Source organism: Microchirus variegatus, assembly GCF_963457635.1.
Source record: "Microchirus variegatus genome assembly, chromosome: 10".
Lineage (NCBI taxonomy): Eukaryota > Metazoa > Chordata > Actinopteri > Pleuronectiformes > Soleidae > Microchirus > Microchirus variegatus.
Genome location: NC_139811.1, coordinates 10316556 through 10338299, shown reverse-complemented (window position 1 = coordinate 10338299; position 21744 = coordinate 10316556). Strand labels below are relative to the sequence as shown.

At 41.9% G+C, this 21744-nt stretch overlaps 2 protein-coding genes across 2 annotated transcripts; one reads left to right on the top strand and one right to left on the bottom strand.

The window, feature by feature from the left end:
• The first annotated feature begins 679 nt into the window (after positions 1-679).
• On the top strand, positions 680-6772 carry znf598 (zinc finger protein 598). The gene is made up of 12 exons (XM_083896332.1): positions 680-854; positions 1793-1905; positions 2191-2320; positions 2509-2720; positions 2831-3048; positions 3171-3270; positions 3846-4105; positions 4221-4296; positions 4392-5251; positions 5566-5737; positions 5833-5980; positions 6129-6772. The coding sequence occupies exons 1-12, from the start codon at positions 681-683 to the stop codon at positions 6501-6503; spliced, it is 2838 nt and encodes a 945-aa protein (XP_083752458.1). The 5' UTR covers position 680; the 3' UTR covers positions 6504-6772.
• Positions 6773-13423: 6651 nt separating this feature from the next.
• Positions 13424-20532, bottom strand: syngr3a (synaptogyrin 3a; the record flags this gene model as incomplete). The annotated part of the gene is made up of 4 exons (XM_083896151.1): positions 13424-13633; positions 14288-14433; positions 15310-15544; positions 20431-20532. The coding sequence occupies 4 exons, from the start codon at positions 20530-20532 to the stop codon at positions 13424-13426; spliced, it is 693 nt and encodes a 230-aa protein (XP_083752277.1).
• Positions 20533-21744: the final 1212 nt, after the last annotated feature.

Below are 21744 nucleotides of genomic sequence, written 5' to 3'. Positions count from 1 at the left end.
AATAATTATTTATATTATATATATATTTTTTTTTATTCAATCACAATGTAATACAGTAATTCAAGGTTACTTTGTTTAGTAATTAGTACTGGTTTGTAAATTGTAATCACTTCCACTAGTCTTGCACTAAGTTACTCCCCAGCACTGAATGAGACATTGGAGTTTCTTGAGATAAAGTAAGTTATATGTTACTTTACGTATGACGGAAGCCCTAAATAAGTTACTTATTCTATAAGTTATATAATAAAGCAACATCCCAGTCACACAGACAACTTGGCATATGAAACTCTAACGACATTGAAGATTTCGGAGAAATGTGTCCAGTTTACCCTCAAACTTGATTTTATGTTGTGAAAATGCACCATATATTTCCACCCACCATGCAGTAAATACACACATACACACGTATGTATTCCAGAACAGTTCCTCATTTCCTCCATGTTACACCGTTGGTATCACGGCGCACACGTGGAGCAACGACACCCTGCGGCCATGCACAAACACACAAGCGTGTCAGTCAGGTTCTCTCGGCCCATCCCTATGCTTTACGGATCGTGGAGCTACTTTACGTGACGCGCCGGCGCGTCTGACTTTGATTATACGTAAGCGTCCGAACGGCGGTGTCTCTTCTCCGTGATAATACCACAGTTTGAGGTTCATTCGTGCCTTTATTCGTCGACATGACTTCTACACGCACTAAGGAGACCGAGAAGCACTGCGTTCTGTGCTGCCAAGACGTCGACATCTTCGCCTTTGGGAAATGCGACCACCCGGTTTGTTACCGCTGCTCCACGAAGATGCGGGTGCTGTGCGAGCAGAAGTACTGCGCCGTCTGTCGGGTGGAGCTCGACAAGGTACGGGCTGCTCAGCTACTGGAATTTGGGGACAGTGGCCGGTTTTGCTAACTAGGCCTTGCCTCTCATTTCGCTCGATTATAGAGGAAAAACCGACGAGATTGAAATGTTACTGTCTAACCTGATGTCTAAATAAATGAATTATGTTATTGGTGAAAAGCAGCAATCGGTGTCTGTCAACTGTCCAACACCACGGTTTCCTCGCTGTCATTAGCTTAGCTAATACAGCTAACGTAGTAAGTCAGATGTGCTGTAGGTTAGCTTGTTAGCCATATCTTACAATGTGGCCTGAGTGACCAGCTGTCAGTCTGCTAGTCAAACCACTGAGTTGGTTTTGTTTTTAATTAACGAGTCAAGTAGTTAAGTAATAAATACAAGTAACAGCTAACTTGTGTGTTAACGAGCTTGAGCAATCCCCGTGGTTGAGTGTTCTGTGGCCACATATGCTGCTTCTGTTGACGGCATTGTGTTTTTAAAACAGACGGGACTTAAAAGTCAAAATTAAAAAAAATAAAAATAAACTGTGGTGTCATATTCTTTTAGTTAAATTGACTTTAATCAGTTTGTCAAATTTCCTGGACAGCATCACAGCCGAGTAGTACCACTCCCTTACAAAGTGAATGAAGCTGTTTTCAGTTTGTGAAAACAGAAACTGAACTGCATTGTTTTACATGTTAAAGTGCTTTATTAGACAGAGCATACTCAAAAGTGTTGATAACAGTGTTTTCCTGGCTGTGTGTTATGTAGTGACCACTTTCCCATAATTCCTCTGGGGTATCCAACACATTACGTAATGCTGTTGAGACAGCTCACCAGTCCAACCCTTAACCTATGACATAAGTTGTCTCGGGAAGTCACTGTACCAGCCGTGCAGTCATTGTTTTTACAATTCGCTGTTATCTTTGTAATGTGTTCACCGACTGTTGCGTTGTCCTCAGGTGGCGTTTGTGAAAAAAGTGGAGGCCTTCTCATCTCTGCCCTACCAGCACTTTGCATGTGAGAAGCAGCACAACATTTATTTTGGCGATGAGAGGATTTACTCTCAGTACAGGTACGTTCATTGTTGATGAATATGTTGCCCACATATTGGTAATAAATACGATTTTCTCACTCACTATTATAAAACTGAATAAAATTTTTTGATCATATGTCACTTCTGATATGGATTTGTGTGTAGATAAATACTCTTCTGCTTCATTAAGATAATATGTTATTAGTCTCACAATGGGGAATTATTTGTAAACAAAGAAATGATCATAAAAAAAGGTCAAATATTCATTTGGTAATTCATGATTGAACTTTATTTATCTTCTGATCACATGTTGTGTTTCAACAGGCATCTGCTGTTGGCAGAGTGCGTCCGCTGCCCAGAACCGAAGGTCTTCTCCAGGTTCGAGGAGCTGGAGCAGCACATGAGGAAGCAGCATGAGCTCTTCTGTTGCAAGCTCTGCTCAAAGCATCTCAAAGTAAATAACATTCCAGGTCCTTCATAAATTTAAATAAACATGGTAGGAACTACTAATAAACAAACCAAAAACAAAATGCATCTCTAAAGGTTAGAAACATTAATCAATTCCGTCTACAACTACTCTGAATCGCAGTGTTTTAATGATTGATTAAAAATGTATATTTTATAATGTTCTTCTCCTGCCAGATCTTCTCCCATGAAAGAAAGTGGTACAACCGTAAGGAATTGGCACGTCACAGAGCACATGGAGACCCGGACGACACGAGTCACAGAGGACACCCTCTCTGCAAGTTCTGCGATGACCGATACCTCGATAATGATGAGCTGCTGAAACACTTGCGCAGGGACCACTACTTCTGCCACTTCTGTGACGCAGATGGTTCTCAGGAATATTACAGGTGTGTGTCAGTCATAACCCCATTTGAGTCAAGACCCCTTGAGTCATTCATTGAAAGCAAGAAAAATGAAGCCGGTTGTTAATCTGGTATTTCTCCCCTGCTGTCAACAGCGACTATCCGTACTTAAGTGAGCACTTCAGAGAGAGCCACTACCTATGTGAGGAAGGCCGATGTGCCACAGAACAGTTCACCCATGCATTCCGCACTGAGATCGACTACAAGGCCCACAAAGCTGGAGCGCACAGCAAGAACCGGGCAGAGGCTCGGCAGAACCGCCACATTGACCTGCAGTTCACCTATGCCCCGAGGCAACAGAGGAGAAATGAAGGTCTGTGAGGATATCGTTTTGATTTTATGACACTTGGCTATTCGCAATACTTGACATTCCCTTTGGTTTACTGCGAATACGACTGTAGAATGTGAATAAAACCAAGATGCACATGTCCTTAGGTGTGGTAACGGGTGAGGATTATGAAGAGTCGCGTCACAATCGAGGAGGAAGAGGACGGCCTCATGGGGGAGGCGCGCAGAAGAGCTGGAGATATTCACGGTGAGTCCAAAATCTGGTGCCATTTTTTGAATTGTGATCATGGAAAATGTGGAACAAAAGGCTGTATGACATTGGTCCTCTTTACACCTGGCATTAAAATGCATGTTCTGTGATAAGATAGCACTTGGCTACTTGTAAGTACAGGTGTAAATACACCCGAGGACGGATTGTTATCCAATCCAAACATTGTTTATATGGTGACACAGGATGTGACGCTGTCGTCTGCTGCTGGATGACATAAGACGGGGATGACCGTGATCGGATAGCAGTCAGATCTTGATTTGGACACCAGAGACCCATGTTAATATCAGGTGCAAGTGAATGTGGTGAAACTCTATCCGATCACTATCTGATCACAGAAAACGCATTCTAATGCCAGGTATAAAGGGGGCCTTTGTTACTTGCAGGTTTGTGTCACACAAAAAGCAGGTTATGCTTTGGAATGTGTTCTCTCTAAGGATTCACCTATGCTATGTCATTTCATCCTTAAACATACCAGTAGCTGCTGCAGTCACTAATCTATTTTCATCCATGGTGCATTTTATGACTTTGTGAGTGTGTGCTTGTCAATGCAGAGAGGAAGAAGACCGGCAAATGGAAGCTGCCATCAGGGCGTCAATGGCGGTGCGCAGACAGGAGGAGAGGGGGGCGGTGCGCAGACAGGAGGAGAGGGGGGCGGTGCGCAGACAAGAGGAGAGGGGAGCGGTGCAGGAGAGGAACACTCCCAAACACTGCAATGACGAGAGGATGGAGAGGATGGAGATGATGGAGAGGACGGAACTAGAGGAGCCCAGACACAGGACCGCAAATATCAAACCAACAAACAAACCGCCAGGTATAAAATGTTTTAAATGCACAATGGGTCTAAACATCTGGTGGTCTGGATGTGTTGCCAGGTTTGTTGTGTGGATGTGGCAGTGTTTCTCACAGACACCCATTGTCTTTGACAGTTCGAACAATGAAAAGCGCTAATCCAGGAGAAGAAGATGAATTCCCAGTTTTGGGAGCCGCGGCGGCAACATCAGGGTAATGTTTTTTCACAAAACGGATACATTTTCAATGAGACTTTCAGCGTTGATGAAATGTTACATTTCTCTTGTTGGTGTTTTGTCTCCCTCTAGTGTAAAGTTAGCTCCTGTAGTAGCTCCAGTAACCCATGCAGCCTTGAAGGAGGATGACTTCCCCAGCCTGTCGGCTGTCGCCGTCTCATCCCCCATGACCCCAGCTTACTCTGCCCAACCAAGAAAGACTTCCTCTTTCCAAGAGGAGGATTTCCCTGCACTCGTGTCTAAAGTCCGTCCCCCAAAACATGCAGCTGGCACTAAATCTGCTTGGTCCAACAATATTCCTAAACCCATCAATCATCCTCCTCCTTCCTCCAGACCTCCTCCTCCCCTTTCATCTTTGTCCTCTGGCCCACAACTCCTCTCTTCCTCTACCTCTTCAGTTTCTCGTAAGAAAAAGAAAGTAGGAGACAATGGGAAGGCAGCGTCTACCAGGTCTCCTCCTTCCTCAGATGATGACAGCAGAGGAGTAACACGCCCGGTGCCCACCATGTTGGATATCTCGTCTCTGCTCACAGTTAAAGGAGGCAACAGCAAACCCTCCGCCGTGACCTCAACCTCATCAAACCCAACTCCCAACACCGATGTATCTACCTCCAAAGCCAGCAAGAAGAAAAAACAGCAAAAGAACACGGTGCCTCCATCTGCGTCTGTGTCTTCAACCGCGACGACACCTGTAAATACAGTCTCGGTGGAGAAAACTGCACAGAAGGAGAACGTCCCAGAGAAAAACGGCAACAAACCTCTCTCCAGCGCTGTGGCGGCCGCACTAACAAGTGGATTAGCTAATGGACACCCTGAGAAATCACCAACCGTTGGCAAGAAGTCATCTGCCAACGCTTCTCGTCCTAAGTCAGAGCCTCACCTGGAACAAGAGGAAGAGTTTCCTGCTCTCATAACCAAGAAACCTCCACCAGGTAATAGCCAGTTGTCTTAAATTATCTTATGATGTTTGATACAAGTGTGCTGTAAAAGTTTTTCTTTTGTTTGGTGTTCAGCACATTAGAATGTGTCGGATTTGACTATTTATTGGTATGATATTGAATGTCTGGTGTCAAACAATGTGTTGCCTCACAAAACTGTAATTTTAAGTTGAAATAACTGACATTTTATTTGCCAAAGTCAATTATTGCTGGCGCAAACTTTTCTGGTCGTTTCTTGGTGTGCGCCGATTGATTTTACCACTACGAGGTGATGTAAGCTGGAGCTCACATCTGTGTTTATCTGTCAGGCTTCAAGACCTCCTTCCCGTTAAAGGCTTCAGCTCCTGCCTCGTCCTCCTCAGCGCCCCCTCCTCCACCCGGTCTGGGACTCTCAGCCCCAAAGCCTCCCCCTGGCTTCACTGGGATCCCCCTCAACAGCAACAGCAAAGTGGTTGAGCCGGCTCCTTCTTCAGTCAACCCGTAAATGGCTGCCTTGTTTGACAAGTTAATGTTAAAAGCCTCCAGTTGGTTAACGTTATTTTTTAATCTAAGTGTTTTGTTTTCCTCCCCATTAGGCCTCCTAAGACATCAACTGGTGGTTACTTGGTACCAGAGAACTTCCACAAGAGAAACCTGGATCTGATCCAGTCCATTAAAAATTACCTCCATAACGATGAGTCAAAGTTCAACCTGTTCAAAAACCATTCTGCTCAGTTCAGACAAGTAAGTTTTGCTCTTGGAACTGTGTACTGTCTTAGTCGTGCATTAAGACAAATATGATTTCTGGTATCAATAAAACTATCAGTTATTAAATGTTTCATCCAAAGTAAATGATTAGATGAATGGCTTTAAACTCTGCCTTTGTTCCCAGGGTGTAATATCAGCAGCTCAGTATCACCGCAGCTGTAAGGACCTACTCGGAGAGGACTTTAACCGCATCTTCAACGAACTGCTCGTGCTGCTGCCGGACACTGGCAAACAGCAGGAGCTGCTGACGGCCCACGGAGACTGCAAGGCCCTGGAGAAACAGTCGGGTGCTGGAGGGGGAAAGAAAAACAAGAACAAGAAGAGTGCGTGGCAGACGCCCACCGCTGTCGCCAACGTCGCCGCAGAGCTGGAATGTCAGGTTTGCCCCACTTGCAGACAGGTGTTGGCTCCCAAAGACTTCAACTCCCACAAGACCCTGCACACCGGGGAGAGGGAGGAGTTCCCTTCCTTGCAGTCAATTAGTCGAATCATTAGCTAGCCCCTCCTCTGCTACATCTGCTATTTTGGGGCATAGTTTCGGTTTCTCCTGCAGCTCTGTCAAAGCCCTGCAAAAACCCAGAACGGAACACAACCCGTTTTACTGTGTGACCATGTTTCAGAGAAGTTTAGAACCTATATCTCATATTGAAGGTGAAATTAAAATGGTTCATGTTTATTTTTTTTTTAGTTTCAGGTTTCACATTGATAGTTCGGTGTGAATGGTTTCACAGGTTAGACTCGCAGGATTGCGCCAGCTCCAGTTTTCTGTCAAATCACGCGGATTGTGGACGTTTCCAGCTGGCACTGGCACTGTCTAATCAGAACTATTGATTTATTTAAAGAAAGAAGAGGGGACAAGTTGAAACTTTACTTGAAGAATGTCTTGCTCCGTGATTCAAAATTACAATGACTTACATTTTGTACTACGCTTTGTGCTTATACTGATGTTCAGAGTTGATAATTTATGTATAATTCCTTAGAGGGGCTGCTTGGTTAAATAACAAAATAAACACACAAGTTCAGTTCAACGTTTTAGCTCCTTATTTATTTTAAGTGCAGCTGTTTTAATCGTTTTTAAATTGTCTGTTGCTTAATAATGAATGACAAATTACGATCAATTAGGACAACGTTTGGCTCGTGGTTTAAAGCTCTTCCTGCATACTCCTCATTTGTTCATTTCCATCTGGTTGATCGTTTGACTGAACTGGTGAATTAAGGAAGTGGTGGCGCACAAGTTCCTAAAGTTAAGTCCGAAACAAATAAAGGGTGTCCTCGTCTACTTTGCCACATTTTTCAAGTACTGTGGTCTACCTACCTTCAAGCAGTGATTGGTTAAATGGGATGGTGACCATTGTTGTGTGATATAGGAATCTTTTCTCCGACTTTCGCTGGATTTCTTTTTCTTTTCCCCCCCTAGAACAATTCTTAATGCCAATTATGGAGTCTTCAAAGCCAGTTTTTGAAGTAGGGCTGTCAAATTCTTATTTTCTTGTGATTTAATTGCCAAAGTTCAATGGTTAATTGCACACTTGTCACATTTAAGATTGTATTAATTTGCTATTCACACCGTTTTAAGTTCATGTAACAATTAAAAGCAACTCTGAGAGCATCTCGACTGTGAATCAAATCAATGTTACTTTATGAATTTGACTTTCAGATTTGTTTTAGATTACTCAAATCAAAATATGCTTGCGGTAAAGTGGTCTACTTTTCAGAAATGTTAAAGGGGCCATGCATAATCAACTTTTTAATCGTTTAAATCCTTGTATTTGGGACTCTGGAGGTCCCATCAGTCGGCAAAGTGTGAAAAAAGATGACTCACTCATGTTTTTGTGGTCCTCCTCAGTCTAAGTACAGGAGATAAAACACTGGGACTTCACAATGCGCTAAATTCCTGGAATTGTTGTCTCACAGAGCTCCGGTTTGTCTGTAAAACACGCGAGAGTGCTGGAGAGGGCAACGGTATCCGAAAACTGGAAGTCTGCGAAAAGTTCACACAGTGCAGCACAGAGTTCTACACAAACTTATCTGTCCAGTGGATATATGTTATATCTGACGGCAATGTGCCTGCTAGAGCCTGCAAATGATCACTTTTCCAAATGCTAACTGCTGATAGCTCCCAGTAGCCTCTGTGGCTGATGTCATTTACTGTCCCTTAAGTTTCGTTTTTCTTTTTTTTTTTTAAGGTGGGGCTAAAGAGATGCTACTAAACGGAGCGTTCTGAACAGGGCTGTTTTGACAGGGTGATTGAACTGCTGTGGTGCTTCATCCTTATGGTATTTTGACCAAAGCATGTTCATTAGAACACCAGGCAACTAGGTTAACTTGGAGAAATAGGGTATAATATGAGTCCTTTAACATTTGTGCAGAACTTCCTTTTTAATTGCCTTCTCTAATTCACACAGGCTGTGAGTGAATCAGGTGGACGAGTCGACCGAGCTGTCGTGTTCCTTGAAAATGGTGCAGACAGAAACAAGGCAGTCCCGAGCATGTTTTTTATTTTTATTTTGAGTGACGTTTCAGACTGCAGTCCAGAGACATTCAGGTAATAGACAGTGACACACATCTCTGTACACAGCATTTTTTTTTTTTTTTTTTTACACTGAAGAGATCAAAAGCCTTCAGAACAAGAAGAAACAACTCAGAAGAAACATGTTCAAGGGGGTAGCACGCTCCAAAATCGGTGTATACTCTAAAGTTTTCATCATCAGTTATAATTATGGGGAAGGTTTTCTAACATTCATGAAAAGTGTTATACTAGAAAGTATTACTATATATCGTAACTCTTAACAGAAATCAAAATATGTTAATTTTGGCCCCTTCAAGAGTGTTCAAAGTATTTCCAACAAAGATTGTATTCTAGATTACTAAATAATTATAATTTATTCTTTTTTCATTAATACAGGACAAAGCAGACCCTGGACATCATCACACACAGGTTCCATTTACTTCAGTAACACTGTATTTTACAATCAACCAATACCACAGTAGTGTACATGGTCCAGAGCACAAAACACAGACAATGTTTGTATTTTTTGTATTTTATTATTATTATTATTATTTTTTTTTTTTTAATCTAACACTGACTGAAGAGACTGAAGCACTGAGAACAATAATACACCCTGACCTTGACAGTACCCAAAACTAACCCAACAGTACCTCCATCTGTACACCAGTGGAACCCAAACACTGAACTGACTCTCCTTGTGGTTATCATATCATTTCAGTCAACCATAATACTTTAAATTGATTCTTCTCGATGGGAAACTCACAAGGACTCTGTAACTTAGTACACAAATAATTAAATGGAGTATGTATATTGAATGCCTATTGTAGAAGGATGCAGACCATGTATGCTATGAAAAATGGACTGATTTCATAAAAATCTAAACTGTAACCTCACTTTATATGAGTTTGTACAGATTTTAAAGCTCACTCGGGCAAACCCATTTGTCAATTTTGGGCAAATCAACTGAAATAAACATTGAAAAGTCACAGCTTTTGAGCGGTGCGTCATAAATCGATGCTGGGCAAAAACATGAAAATAAAGCACACGTGTAGACATTTGCACAGATTTAACACTAACCCGTCAATACACTTGAGAGCACCTGAAAGTATTAGGGAAAACAACCCGACTGCTACTCGTCCAGGACCCAACATTACCAGCACCATTTCTGAACAGAAACTCAACTCCCCACTCTGCCCTAATGTCAAGCCTCAACTGATAAATGATATAAACAGAGTCTCCCTGTTTTGTGTGACTATTAGCTTTCATTAGACGAAGTAAAGACGCCAACATGCTGAGGTTTCTATGCCATTTTTTTAGGACCGGACCGCAGCTGATTTTCCTCCTGTTAATGCTCCTGCAGCTCCAGGCTCCCTGGATTCTGCTGTGTCATTTCGATGGAGATTGGCTCCTGTCAGGTTTCTAGGGGCATTTTTTTATTATTATTATTTTAATTTTAAAGAAAAAAAAAGCACCCACTCCTGTAATCAATATGATGACAATGAGGTCGAGAGGACATCACTCAGGATAACAAAGTAGTTTTTGGGCACATAGAGTGTGACATGAAGGTATCCTGTCAGTTGTGATGAACATTTTTGGACTCAACTGAAGGTTTACATAGTATTGGATAAATATATATATATATATATAATGATTCCTATACAAACAATTCCATGCATTATTTTCCATAATTACTTTTGAAAACAGAGAGCTTTGGCTGCCTCAGTCTTGTAGAACCATCTCTGGTCAGCAGAGCACGCCGTTTACATGGATTCAGATAAAACAGGCAAAGCATTCTACAGTTAAATCACTCAGAACATAAAAGGTGTTGTATTTGGCTCTGTTCATCAAAGATTAAAAAAAAATAAAAAAAAATTTTTTTTTATTTAATAAAATATTGATAGATACACTAATATATATTTTGCAGAAGGTTGTTGATAGTTGGTGGAAATTATTCGACGTTAAAACGGACGCGCGCGCGATTTCCTCCTCTGCACTAAAACTCTAAACAAACGCACGTTTAAAGAAAATAACTTTTATGCTTCACTGAACCGAATCGACGGCACACAGTCGCACGCGCAACATCTACACGTCGCTCATGTCGTGCATGCTGGAACACGCTCGCACATATACTTATTACACACACACTCATTAACATACACACACTCACACACACACACACACACACACACACACACACACATCCCACACACCAAAACTACATATTCACTGATGGTGAGTGTACGTGAACCACGACACACAAGACACTGCTACACACTGACATAGTTGGCATGGTTACTATCTACATCATGAGCGCCCCGCATCCTCCCGACTCCTATCCCCCTGTCACCATGGCAACAAATTCTGACCCATCTCTTCAATGGCAGATTTGCAGGATGATCCCACACTTCATTTGTTTATTTATTTTTAATTTTTTTGCCTGAGTCTGAACCAAATCATCCATCAACCACTCCCCCCCCCCCTGCCCCTCCCCTGCTTTGTGATCACATAAAACCCCATTGACATTAACTAACGTAGTAGTAACGTGGTATTTCTTTTTTTTTTTTGAAAAACAGCAATAAGAACAAAGGGCAGTTTGGCAGCTTCTAAAACGTAAACATAAACAGACCTGGCTTCACCCAGAAACTCATTCCATTTTTTTTTTTTTTATAACACGGACTGTCAACATACGGCACTGTCTCAAAGAACACACTACATACATTGGCACCATGCGTGGATGATACTCACACACTCATATAAGTCATGTTCGCTTATAGTCTCTTTGTCGTCATTGCCTCCCCCCCAATAAGGTTATGCTTTTGTCTGCGTCCGTCCGTCTGTCTGTGTCTGTTTGTGTAGCCCTTTGACTGCACAGATTTAACATACACCTGAAAACCTGAAAGAGTTGGGAAATCAACCCCCAACATTGCACCCTTTCCCAAACCAAAAAAAATCCTGAAAGAAAACAAGTACTCACTCAAAGCAGCAGCTCCGGTCAGATATTTAGAGAGAGAATGAAAAGCACTGTAATGTACGTAAATCCTGAAACCCCTGAACTTAATTATGTCATACAATCTGTGAGTCTGAGACACAAGTCTGTGAGCAGTAGATCTCAGAGGTGGAAAAAGTACTCAAATATTGTACTCAAGTAAAAGTACCAATACTTTGATGAAATATTACTCAAGTAGAAGTAAAAGTAGTCATCTGAAAATGTACTCAAGTGGAAGTAAAAAGTAGTTCATTTGAAATGTACTTTAAGTAAAAGTTACTTAGTTACTTTGTGTGGGGTGTGAGGGTAGTAGAAATATGACAAGGGGTCAGAAAACTATTTTGGAGCTCGACACAGGATATTACGTCACTTTTGTCGCGCGCCCTCTATGTTCACGCGCCAGTGCTGGTGCTAAACACATCATCATCATTCGTCTGGTTCTGGTGTATATTTTCCCCCTGTAGGTCTTCATTTTGCTGAATTTTTATTTTCTACTCAGTAACGGATAGGATTTAAAAGTAACTAAGTACAATACTTGAGTCAATATGTACTCAAGTAAAATAAAACAAAATCCTGATTTTAAATTGTACTTAAAAAATACGAAATACACAAAAAAAGTATTCAATACAGTAACTTGAGTAAATGTATTTTTCGTTACTTTCCACCTCTGGTAGATCTCATAAAGTAAAAGACAGATTTGGATGGGATTTTCTAGGGCTGTACTGTAGGTTATGGTGTTTCTAAGTATCCGAATGCAGGATTTTTCTTGAAAGCCGATTTTTTGGGAATGCGAGCCTTGTTGGAGTTCTCGTCTCTGTTTGGTCATTGCACATTTGTTGCATTTCTCTTCAGATCTTTCATATTTCCTGAAGTCTTTTTCTAAAATTGGCACATTGTGCAGTCAATTAATTGTTCTGTCGTTTTCGCAGTCACAAAGAACGAGATTAAAAATAATTTGCATTGTGACCATGAAACAGGAGATATTAAGGAAGACTAAAACGTATTGAAAAGATGACACAACAGCATTTATACCAATAAATATAGACATTTAAATAGGGAGCCTTTATGGATGAACACCTCTCTTCGTTACACACCTCCTAGGGAAGCTCAACAATTCCGTTGGACATTTTCAGCGTGTCACGTTTTTTGCCAGATATTAGTGAGTACTATTCAAAGACGAGTAAGTAATTTGAGACAGCGCTTTATAAGACTGATCTACGCTAACGTCCTACTGTGTACGACAGCACATACCTACCTACAGAAGAATGTCTGATATTGCACTTGGTCACAAAACATTGTCATCTTTTTTTTTTTGTTTACAGCATGTGAGAATCTACTAAATTAAGTCACTGTCTGAGACACACAGTACAGTATGGCACTTTGTCGACCTCTGTGTGTGGAAACATGCGGGTTCCGTACACGTCATGACTTTTCACTGCGGCGGAGAGAAAGTGACGGAGGAACAACCCGAGGACAAACCTCCCCCTGTGGCCGTTTCAGTGAATGACGAGGCGAACGTGAGTACATCCTCTGCAGTAATGTTTGTGTTGGAAGTCACTCGAACGCTAATTCCTTTATCTACCGTACGTTTCTGACAAAACATAACGTTTTTCGAATGTTGCCTCTGCGGCTTCTGTGTCTTCCTCCTCTTGTGTTCTGTTTCTGTTCTGATCAGAGGACGCTGCTTTTAGAGCAGGGAAATCAAAGTCAAACATAGTTACAGGTCTAGAGAAGTACTGACAAAGCTGGAATGTTCAGGAGGGAACGGAAAACAAGAGGAGGAAACAAAGAAGGAGGGGCTTTTTTTTTTTTTTAAACAGTTGCTCAGATCAACATATTAACAACTGCACACGTTACACATCACAGAAAGCAATTTTTTCTTAACACTTTCCATGATCTTCCTCTTCTACCGTCAGGTCTATCTTTAGTAAATGGGAACCTGGTACGTGGGCGCTGCGTTGTTCTCAGTGAACGGCGGACTCTGGTAGGTCTCTGTGGTCTCCGTGTTGCCGCCTCCTGGTGAGTTGGAGGGGTATGGCTGGGTGGGTGCACCGCCGTCCATGTGCTCCGTGGTGAAGAGGGTCATGTCTGTGCCGAGCAGATACTTCTGGACCGCCCGCACGGTTAGACCAGCCTAGGGAAAGGGAAATAGACGAGGAAATCAAACAACGATTCTCCATAAAGCACCACAAACTCAGACTCCCTACACTCTTAGAAATAAGGATTCCAAACGGGTCCTTCTACAAGGGCTGAGGTTCTACCTGGAACCATTTGCGTCTGAAAAACCCTTTGCCGAAGGGCAATATTGCGCGAGTAAAGCTGGTAGAAGTATGACTGAAAACTCACCAAAAAAACATCCATGGAAAGATTCAAGAGCAAATACTAGAGCTAAAAAATTGAGTTTCTACAGTTACAGATGCCCCTTTATTCAGGTCTGATAGTTTTGCTTGAAGGAGCCTGTTTTCAGACGAAGTACACAGAATACACATTTTTTTTTATCATTGTTTCTACTCGTAAAGACCAAACACAGAACAACAACAAAACCACCAAAAGTTACATAGTGCAGCTTTAAAAGCTGTAGTTTAGCATTAGTTTTTAATATATTCCGTTTATATACGGTATACTTTTCTAGCTATATGAAGTATACAACACAGAGTCAGTTAACTTAGGTTTGAATTAAACATTTTAATCCTGTTAATTGTAGACATGTATTACATGTATATGATGTATTGGGGATCATATGTGTGTTTTATTTTTCATGTGTGTGTGTGCAGCTGTACTTTCTTACCCAGGTGAGAATGGAGAAGAAGGAGAAGGCGATGGCTGCCCGAGCTGCGTCTGCGCCCTGGTTGAGTGGCAGCTCCTCGGCCGTGGTCCGAGACCACTGATTGGCCAGGAAGCAGAAACTTACAAAGTACAGGAAGGTCCACACACCTGCACACACAAGCGGGGAAAGTTAGGTGTTATTTTTTTTATCTGTGCTTCTTTGTTCCCTTCAGAAACTAAAAACACTTTTTTTAGCATATTCTCAAACACTTCTAATGTAATTTTGCAGGTTTCACTTCTGTTGTCTTAAGTGCAGTCACCTGAATCAAAGGAAGTGAGCTAAATGTTGGTATTTTAAGGGAAATTTCTTTTAAATCCCGCTGATCAAGCACGAGCCAGCACCAGATGCGATTCTAGAGTCTGTAGGGGCCCTATGCAAAAATTCCCAGGGGGCCCGTCCAACCAGTGTTTATCACCATTATGTTGTAAATGTAAAATAAAATATAAAAATAAACATGTAAAGAACAACAAAATACTGTCAATAGCTTTTAAAAAACTATATAAACTTAGTAAAAAAAAATACATTACACTGTAAAGAACCCACATTATAAAACAATATAAATATATAGAACAATAAAATACTGTAAATAACTGAAAAAAACATATATAAACTGAGTAAAAAAGATATGCATTACACTGTAAATACTCCTCTTCATTTTCCAACTTGCAGAATGATAACTTCACACAGGTTAAAGTGAGGTGGGGCACCTTTAGGGAGGTTTCCTATTGAGATGTCATTGCAAATCGCCTCTTGTTTTTAAGGGGGACGGGGAGGCGGCTGGTCACTGCACATTTCAGTAAAAACAGCCCTCAGGCTCCGATCGTCGGGGGCCTCCTAGCAGCTCGGGGCCCCAAGCAGTTGCCTGCCTTACCTGTTCACAATCTGCGCCCCTAGCCAGCACACTATGTATGACTCTACAGTCCCATTGTACAAGAGTGAAAAAAAAAACACTATCTCAACAACACAAAATACTGCCTCCTCACCAGAAAACCCCATCTCCACCATCACGGCCTTCTTCCTGTCTTTGACGGAGCTGATGGAGGCGAACTTGTAGTCGACGAGGAAGAAGAAGGAGCACGCGAGCAGGCCCACGAGGCCCACGAACACGCCGTAGTTGCACGCGTCCCCGTTCTTGTTGAAGACGCAGTGGAGACGCTCGCTGCCCATGTTGACGTAACCCTCGTTCACGATGGAGGCGAAGACCACCAGGGAAAAGATCTGCAGGACGAGGATGGAAGAGGAGACGGTGGAGACAGACAGAGAGAGAGAAAAACAAGGTATTTTTTTGTGTTTTGATTTGTTTGGACATTCCTGATTATTTGATTTCGTAGTTAAAGGTGCATTATGTAATAAATCTAAATCAACTGGCCATAAAATCCTCCTAATATGTCACAGAGACTCAGGAATAATGTTCATATAACAAACTGAACTCACCAACAACAACAGTACAGCCAAAATATTTGCATTAAAATAAATATTTTGCAGATTGCAAATCATGTTTATGTTTTGAAATCACGTTTTTGGCATGTGGCGCCACCTACCGCCCGTCTACCGATCATTGCAGTCAGTAGAGTCTCAGCTGCAGAGCAACCACGGGTTGCCAGTTACGTCAGAAAACGTAACCTAAAAGACCTCTGTATTTTTTAATTTGAATGTAGTAACCGTTTTTTGGCCACATTCTTACATATGGCGCCTTTAACTGTTAATTTTTCACACCATTTTTTTAAACACCTCAGACACAAACATAGTTCCAGGCTCAGTGGAAACAGGAATGTGGCAGCATCAGTGAGCGTCTCTTTGATCGCGCTCGGATCAAAAGCATTAACCTAATTCCCTCTGTGACTGACTGAAGACGGGGATGCTTCGCTTCCCTTTAAGAATCCCACAGTCCTGAGGCTGAACCGAAAGAGGGAAAAAAAACGTGATGCCATAGCTGGTGCTGTATATTTGCAAACCAGTAGTAAATTTTTTATTTTTTTTTATTTAAATCAACAATACTCCTCTTTGTATTTGATCTGTCTCTTGTTAAGTCTCTGCCTTTCTCTCTTCCTCCTCCCTGTGTTCTGGACTCACACAAACACTGGTCAGCTGACACTGAAACGCTCCACAGCAGAATAGAGCCATGTGACACACACACACACACACACACACACACACACACACACACACACACACACACACACACATACACACACACACACACACACACACACACTCAGAAAAGCATGCACACTTGGGGGTTTGGGTCATATGATGATGGAGGTGCACACAATGGGATAATGTCAGGTCCACATTTTTAACGAATCACATGTGGGGGTGTATGTAAACTGGGCAAATCCAAACTTCTGCTTTTAATTAATCTGCGTGATGACGCAACTAATTTGTCATCAGAGGGAAAGAGACATTTCTGGATGTGGGAGATCAGTTTTGTTTTTATTAACTATTTTCACATTGACATACTTGATCAGCCTGGTCTGTAATCTACTTCTTCCAGGCTCACTGTTTGCGTCTCCTGCCCTCATTTGCTCAATAGTTTGATTTTCTTCATAAATGACGATAAATTTGTCCCCCACAGTAAACAAAGTAGTTGAATTTCTGCTGCTGTAGAAGATGAGGTCGGCTTTTTTGTAACATTCATTTCCAATTTATGCTCTTTATCTTTGATTCCTGGTTGTTCTCTGAGCTGACTGAACCATATAAAGGTGTATTTAGTGGTATATAAAAAGCTGTAACCAGCTAGAACAGATACATAGAGACTTATACGCTCTGATACATCAGTATTAATCATGTGATGAGCGTGACGGCCCCCGTCATAAAGCGCTCTGTGCATTTGATTATGGTGCAATCACTCAGGAGCCTCGTGATCACATTTTCTTTGTGTCGTTTTATTTTTAATAAACATATCCATTTAACAGCATTAACTACACATATTTTAAACACTGTTTAACTGCTACCCATGTTCTTATTTATCACATTGGTCACATTTTTATCTGGTACATAGTGTGCTGTTTCGTAATTAGGTATTTTGTTTCATTTTGCCTACTTTTCATTATTATATAAAAAATAATTGCTTCTATTTTTTTTTGTAATATTTGCTATTTTCTTGTCACTGTCTCTTATTCTGGCGTGGAGGTGCAACTGCGTGGACCACACAATTTGCCTGATTCGTATTCCCACAGTAGGTAAGATTTCTTTGGCAATCTTAGTGATCACTAATCTCCTTAATGACGACCTTTCAGCATAATATAAGTCACGTGATCTGAGAAAGAACAACACTTGAGCCTACTGTGCTCCTCATGCAGGCTCTGTTTACAGCTTCACAACTATCGCAGCAGTATTTGACCAATCACAGGGCAGTACAGAGAGAGATGGAGAAAGAGAGCCGGCCTCCTATTGGCTGTACCACTGGACCTCCTCAGCATACAGGTATCCCATAAGTGGAATTATTAGAAACTGACACTGATATCACAACCTTCAATTTCTGCTGATTCATATATCAGTGCGTTACAGTCTCTTTTTAAACAACTCCGCTGTTAATAAAATGCCTCAGAAGATGATGATGATGATGATGATGCATTAACCACCAGACATAACTGCAGACATCTGAACTGAGCAGGGCTGCACACATTTATCATGTTGTTCTATGCAGTGACGACAAAAGCGTTCTATTCTAGTTGCAGCGCTCACGCACACCCTGGTCACACGACAGTGTTAGTGGTGGACAACTACTCTGTCTGTACGTATTGAGGCATTTTCGTCACATTTGTTTATGGTTTATAAGCAAATATTTTCCAGGATCTGATCCGCTGTTTTTTTCAGGCCAGTATTAGACGGATAACGATACAAAAGCATGGTTTGGCTCGTGTCTGTCATAATTATTCCCACTCTATGTTCTAAGCTCGTCTGATAAGAGACGCCGCAATCCCAAATTGTGAGTATTTTAATACCCATATCAATGTATAATGCAATATCATAATGATTCAGTGTACTGTGTATTGATATGATGAAGTATAATTTCAGATTTTTGAAAAGTCCCTCAGTTTGACCATCATCCATGAAAATAATAATAATAAAAAAACCAATAATAGGCGTTTCTTCAATTTCGGATCAGGAGCACAAATCTGTCCTTTAATCTGTTACCTTTAATAGAAATATTAAGTGCACTACTCACTACTTATAGATATTTTCACAGGGATATTTGCAGGGTCAAAGTCAGTCACATTAACACAAGATTAACCTACATAGGATTAGGATTAGGACCACAATTGACTAGTGTTAAATTTAGTATTCACGTAACACTAAAAGTGTTAAATACACTCTGGAATAGTTTTAAAATGAACTATTTTAGGATTAAATTAACACCAAAAGACATTAGAGATATATAACTTACTGTTTAAGCGTTACTGTAACACTGTAAAATTTAACCTGTTAATACAGACATGTTACATGTTGTGTCTTTAACCCTTTGAGGTACTACTCAACCATTTGGTCGACCACACTTTAAGTCACTATATCTCATTGAAAAATGCATCAAGCTGAACTCACTAACACTTAAAGGTGCATTATGTAATAAATCTAAAGCAACTGGCCATAAAATCCTACTTTTTTGCAGACTGCAAATCATGTTTATGTTTTGAAATCATGTTTTGGCATGTGGCGCCACCTACCGCCGTCTACCAATCATTGCAGTCAGTAGAGTCTCAGCTGCCGAGCAACCACGGGTTGCCAGTTACGTAAAAAAAAACGAAACCTAAAAAACCTTGGTATTTTGAATTTGAATGTAGTAACCGTTTTTGGCCACATTCTTACATATGGCACCTTTAAATGTGAATTGTTCTGATGTTGTACTTTATGAATTATGCAAACCAGGTTTATTATGAACAGACGTCTCAACCGTTTGGTGGAGGCTTGTATCTGTAATACTGTAGGGTCTAATTTCACGTTATTGTTATCATAAGTAAATAAAATAATAAAAAAGAATTCAGTTTTTTTCTTGGTGCGTAACTTAAAGGGTTAATGATCCTGCCGAGTGCAGCTTTAATTTGTACTATATCGAGTGTAGTCCAGGTATTACTAATGGTTGTGGGGACGTAAATCGGTTTACACATCCAGATTTTTTTTACACGGAAAGCAGGTTAGTGTCAGGATATGGCCATTAGTAATTATGGCTAAGGTCAGAGTAAGGAAATAAATGTAGGTTAACGCAATGTCCTCTGAAGTCATGGAAACCAGACTATCTGTGTGTGTACTACAGTTGTTTTGGTGCCACGGTCACCAGGACCCGGTCATAAACCAGCGCCTCACCTTCACGTGCACCACGCAGTCACACAAACTCGAGAAAGCACTGATTTCTCGGGTGTCGCGTACAGTATGTCAGACATTTCTGCCCACGCTGCACACACACAGGAGGACCTTTCTCCGTGTCACACAGAGGTGACGCGCCACATCAAACGTCACGGCACGACGCGGCTCCGTGGCCACCGCGTGCGTAACGATGTCCACGGACCAATCTGGGCTCGAGATGACGGTCGGGTCGACGAGCGTTTTTTTGACGAAAAGCAGCCAAATCATTAAATGACAGCGGAATCGAGTGCGTGTGTATTCAAAAACACAATTACACACATGCATACGTGTGTGTGTGTGTGTGTGTGTATATAGACAACACACAAACAAAAAATACAATAATGAACAATCACGAGCAGCGGGAACGAGCAGACTGAGGAACATACATCTGTTTTCCACAGATCCACGCAGACCTAACACTGAATTTGAAGATTTGAATACACTGTGGACAGTTTGAGTGTTTTTAAACATCGGTTTTGATGCTCGTGGAGACAGAGAAGCAGCCGCAGGCCTGGCTGGGTTTAGGTTACACCCTGCACTGCGTTTATCTGTGGACATACGTCCTTAAACAGTCGTTTATGGAGCCCTTCTATTTACACACCGTTCATTAATTCATCTCTGATGATTCCTGGGCTCTACTATATTTGCAGTGAGAGCACGTCACGAGTCTCGCGCCGCAACAACACAGAGAGACCCCCCCCCCCCCCCCCCCTTCAATTCACACGCACACTCACTCACTCCGCGTAAAAAGCAGCTCTCACCCAGGACAGCACTCTGAGGATGGTCTGCGGCTGTTTGGCGAAGCTGATCGGGTCAATGGTGGACCCGGTCCGGCCCGCTCCGAACGATCCCACTCCGTCCATCTTCTCTCTCTCTCCGTGTGTGTGTATGTGTGTGTGTGTGTGCGCTCCACGCTCCTCCCGGCTCCAGGCAGGATGGATGCGCTGCTGCTCCGCTGCTGTAAGGGACGGGTCCTGCGCGCACCCAGAGGCGCGCGGCCACAGCGGCGAGTGGAAGGTATAGGGACTGGAGCGAGCGAGCGTGCTGGGGAGATCGTGCCCGCGCGCCACTGGATTGATATGGAAATTTAAAACGACAGGAGGCAGCATATAAGAGATGCTGAATGTCACGGTAAAAACAAGGATGTCGTGGTTGCTGTCGTCATTTGTTTATTACCTCCACTAAGACGGTTTGGTGGTGTTTGTTTGGATCATGGCACAAGGAAGAACTTATTGTGGATGTGAGTGTACTGGTACTGTGGCCTGTGGGAAATGGAGCCCAAACCTTGTGGAGGTTTGTGCTCTCTGAGTGCTTTCACCGCTTTATTTATTCATTTATTTCCACCAATTGGACAAAGCACTCTGCACAAACTTGTGCCAAGGCCTCTCCGGATCATCAACATATCGATATCCGGTGTTTACTTTTTGAGTTATTCTGCTCACAGACAGACAGACAACCAGGCTAAAACATAACATCTTTGGTTGAGGTGATGAATCTATTGGCGCCTTAAAGCTGTTTTCCAGTGATTCATTTTGGTCTTCTATGTAACTGAATGTCTCAAAGGAAACACGTTGAAAATTAAAGGCGATCGCTCAAAAACTGTAGTATTAGATAGATTTTGTATTACTGGTGTAAATTCGCCAAAAACACCTCCATTTTCGCGTTCAATCCAAAATGGCGGCCTTCCTGTAGGATTCACAGGACACTTGTCATCAGCTTTTATATACAGCACAACCTAATGAACGTGTGTTCCAAATTTCGTTCATGTACGTTAAACCCGACAGGAGATGACCTACTAGCACTATTTTTTGCGTCCCACTTTAGCCCCTCCCACTTCCAATTTTCCACGCTTTTTCACTGAACCAATTAAATACGTAAATTGTCACCGGGATTGATGCGGTCGCCAAAATCTGTGAGTTTTGGGGCATGGGAAAGGCCTCTAAAAAGTGGAATTTGTCGGAATAATAATAATCCCGACAGTTTCAATATATATAGGGTTCTTGCACAGTCGTGCTCGAACCCTATAATGAAATAAAACCAAAGGAACAGAGGGCCCCAGTATCCACCATTTTAGT